The following is a 4,195-nucleotide window of genomic DNA, read 5'->3' on the forward strand; positions in this document are numbered from 1 at the left end:
TTAGTTAAATAGATACGAGACTCGTATCATTTGAATAGCATCTCGTGCCTATTTAACTTTCTTCTCCTCGTATCTGATATCTCCCGTGCCTCTTAATTGCTCATCATGTTTTGACCATTTGACCAGTCTACGTGTCATGCCACGTCATCTTCAATTATAAATTCAGTTTTTTTTCCAATACAGATAGTCCCCTCACTTTCCATTTATTTATCAATTAAATATTTGGGAAGTGGATCTTCACTAAAAAGGGAATTTTTGCCATAATCAATGCTATGACAGTGTCGACGCTTCAATTGTCTCTTCTATTTAATGCACCATATACGTGTCACCTTTTCATTAGTTCTGCGATTTTGCAGCCTTTTTCTAAGGCTTTTTTAACTCCACTATTCACAAAGTGGTAGTTACCTTTATTATAGGCTTTTCATCATTACACTTCTTAATTATCGACGGTTGAGTTTATATATAAACTTGCCTCCTTTTTCCTTTGTCTTCTTCTTCACAAGCTTTTTACCAAATTTCTTGCTATTTACTCTCGTTCACTTCTTCTTCAGTTCATATCTTCTGTTCATATCTTCTCACTATCGTCTTCGAATCCTAACCCTAAAAGAGTTCCAATTCTTGATAGTTTTCCCAATGCTCCTGCTAGATATAGAAGAGGTAGAGGAGGTGTGCTTCGTGGTACAGGGTCGGTTCGTGGTGGTACCTCTGGTTCTATCATTCCTTCTTCTAGTTCTGGCAATATCTCTAGAGGCTCTCTTTCTAACAGATCCACTTCTAAGGGCAAAGAATCTTCTAAGTCTAACCAAGAGCCTCTGGTTGAAGAAATTGTGCCAACAGATTTATCTTTCGAACATGATAAAGAATCCCTTCGTGACCAAGTGATTAAATTAGAGAGAGCTGATAAATATCCCTCTTTAATTACTGAACCTTTGATTCAAATTATTCGAAGAGATTGTCGTTGGAGAGGTGACACCCAAATAGTTATTCCTACTCCACATCAAAGAATATCTTCTTATAGGGTTGGCTTTTCTTTCGTTTACACTTATCCCTTTACTTTGGGATTTATTCCTGTTATTGATCCAGTCATACTTGATTTCTGTCATTTTTTCAAAATTTGTTTGGCTCAAGTTGGTCCTCTCGTATGGAGAGCAGTAGCTTGTTTGAGGTATATGTCAACCAAAGCTGATGTCGACTTTACTTTCCCTCATCTAATTCATCTTTATCACCCCAAGCTATTCCGCAATGGTGTTTTTACCTTAACTGCAAGAAGTAAGAGGGTTTTGGTTAACCCTGAAGATAATAACGACCGTGGCTGGTACACCCGGTTTGTTGTTGTTCCTACAATTGATTTGGTGGGGGAAAATATTCCTTTTCCTGAGAAATGGAACTTTGCACGTAAGTATTTTCTTCCTTGCCGTATCTGCTTTCGTTATTTCAACTTCTCTTCTAATTTTATTATTATTCCTTTGCTTTTTTGTAGCAACCATGGGAGATGTGAAACCCGTTCCTAATTTTCGTGGTTGGGTAGATGCTGTCTTGAAAGCCGTGCCTATGGAGGCACGAACTTGGAAATCTATTTCCAACAAACATGGTTGGAAAGTGAAAACTCACGGTATACATCCCTTTTTGCTTCTCGTGTGTTAAATTCTTTTCCCCTCTTTTAACTTTATATCCTTATTATTGTCAGGATTTGCTATTCGAGGGATGTCGGCTGAAGTAGCTATCACTCTTCGAGCTTCTTCCAGTACTCCTCTTGCTTTGGAAAGAACACAAGCCACACTGTCAAAGAGAAAAGTGGTTGAAGAGGATTCTGACGTTGATGAAGATGAAGATACCTCTTTGACAGCTCGTCCTAGAACCAGGAGGCGCATTGTTTCTGAGGATGAAACTGGAATCTCTCCCGCTCGTATCTCCGAACCTGTTACTATTACCTCCGATGAAGAAACCATTCCAAGGGACTCCCCTGAATCCACTCATCGCCTCTTTATTGAGGGCTTCGAAAGTGGTGAATTAGGTCCGGTTTTAGATGAAATTCCTCTTTCATCTTCCGTTCCTGTTCTTTCTGTTCCTCCTCCTCTAATTTCAAGTGTTTCCTTACCCACTTTGTCTGTTCCTACCTCTTTGTCAATTTCTGCTCCGTTACCTGCCTCGACTCCTTCGACTACTACTATTTTCACCTCTTCTACCGTTCCTCCCTCTATAGTTCCCCCTTCCTCTGCTCATTATGCAGAGGAGGGTTCTAGTAGTAGAAGCATGGCTATGAGGAGTGTAACACTTGAGGTTCCTGCTAATAGCAGTCTTTTAAGGAAGTCTGGCAGAGTAGATTTTTGGCTTGAACCTTTAATTGGGGATATTGAGAAAAAGAAGATGGACAGTCACAATTGTCTAACTTTGATGAATGATATAGTTCACTGTACATTGAAGGTACTCTCCCTTTACTCTTTAATAAATTCTTTCTTTTTAATTCTAACTTTCATGAGTTGTTTTTGTAGGCTAACCTCATTGGTACGGAATTGATGGGAAGAATTTCCCTCTTAGAAAAGAAGGCTCGCGAGTCTGATCAGACTTTTCTTGAGGCTGAGAGGATAGCTAGAGAAGCCCAGCTTGAGGCAACCAATTGGAAAGAGCAGTTTAAAAATGCTCAGAAAAAGATAAAAGAATTGCAAGAGAATAAACGTGACCTGGAACAGCAAAAGCAAATTCTGACTTCTGAATTAGCGGAGGCCAAGGCTTCTTCTAGTAAAGCTGAGAAGGATAAAGAGCGCCTTGAATGTTCTTTTTCAGAACAATTATCAAAGTCAAGCGAAGAGATTAGAGAACTTAAGGTATTGTTGAGCAAGAAAGAGGAGTACGCAGGAGAGCTAGTTCAAAACTTGTCTCAGGCTCGGGCTGACTTGCAAATTTCCTCTGATAAGGTTCGTGCCTTAGAGAATTCTCGTGCCTCCCTTGAAGCTACCCTTGATTTCACTTTGGCTGAAAATCAAATGTTAAAAAATGATCTTGCCTCGTGGGAAAGGGATTATGAGCTTCTTGAGGAGAACTTTAACACAGAGGTGAGCTGGGCCTTTCTAAACTCCCGCCGTGATGCCTTAACTGAAGCCAGTCAAGAAAACATTGATTTAGAATCGGAATTGGCCAAGGTATTGAGAACCATTGAAATAACTCAACAACCACTTGACTTTCCTTCTCCAGCAGATGAAACTCCCGTGGCTGAGGAACTTTTAAATGAAGGAGCCGCTTCTGTTGAAGTTGAAAATGTTACAATTCCAGCTCCCGAGGGTGAAACTTCACCGATACAGTCCGTGGAAGCTGAAGCTCCCGTGACTCTTGCTTCCCTCGGTGACTTTAACACTTCAAGCCCAACTGCCGCTACTTCCTCAGAAATTGCTACCATGCCTACAGTTGCTTCTGAAAGTGAAGTTAACATTGCAACTTCAGAAGTTCCAACCCCTTTAGTGACAAGTTGAATATTTTACTCCTTTGTTGTTTTTTTATTAATTGGTGGTTTTATCCCTTGACCTTTTTAAGGGATTTTTTGGTTAAGTCCCCAGTTATCATAATGGGGCACTTGTAAAAATATTTTGCTTGACTAAGTTTTACTTAGTCTTTTTTAAGAAGTTTTCTTGGTACTTCAATATGTTTTATTCTTGCCTTTTTCTTATCTATTTAGGACTTGTAGAATAGTTTAGCATTTTTATCCTTTGAAATTGCTTTATGATTCTTCTCATGACTTATTAACATGAGGCTTATAAAAGAGGGCCCTTTTATATATATCGACACTTAATGAAGAAGACGTCTCAACTTCATAATGGTGTTATAATACGATGAAAGATATCGGAATACACATGTTTTGTATGCCACAACTTTGACAAGTTTTTATTCATGAACTTGAACAAGCTTTTGAGTATTACATGTATTAAAGTACATCTATAACTTTCTCGTAACTATTTTTCTTGTAACAGATTTTTACAAAGTAAATATAATTGAGACAAGGTTTTCCCTTATAACCCGTTTCTAGTATATAGTCATGACCCCATCTTCATGTATTAGGAAGGGTTTGAGAGGTGACTCTATTGTTCTCATGAGTTTGAGAGGTGACTCTGTTGTTCTCATGGGAAAGAATACTATGATGTATGCTTATGCTGGGATTCCATAACCTCTGCTCGACACTTGTCTCTTGATTTACGCATCTATT

At 38.9% G+C, this 4,195-nt stretch overlaps 1 protein-coding gene across 1 annotated transcript; it reads left to right on the forward strand.

Moving 5' to 3' along the window:
• Nucleotides 1-1,687: 1,687 nt before the first annotated feature.
• Nucleotides 1,688-3,467, forward strand: LOC109222611 (PH domain-containing protein DDB_G0287875-like; the record flags this gene model as incomplete). The annotated part of the gene is made up of 2 exons (XM_019386946.1): nt 1,688-2,268; nt 2,493-3,467. Coding segments are annotated over 2 exons (1,556 nt in total), but the record flags the coding sequence as incomplete, so codon positions are not given.
• Between the last annotated feature and the right edge of the window lie 728 nt (nt 3,468-4,195).

This window comes from Nicotiana attenuata, unplaced genomic scaffold, assembly GCF_001879085.1.
Source record: "Nicotiana attenuata strain UT unplaced genomic scaffold, NIATTr2, whole genome shotgun sequence".
NCBI classification, from domain to species: domain Eukaryota; kingdom Viridiplantae; phylum Streptophyta; class Magnoliopsida; order Solanales; family Solanaceae; genus Nicotiana; species Nicotiana attenuata.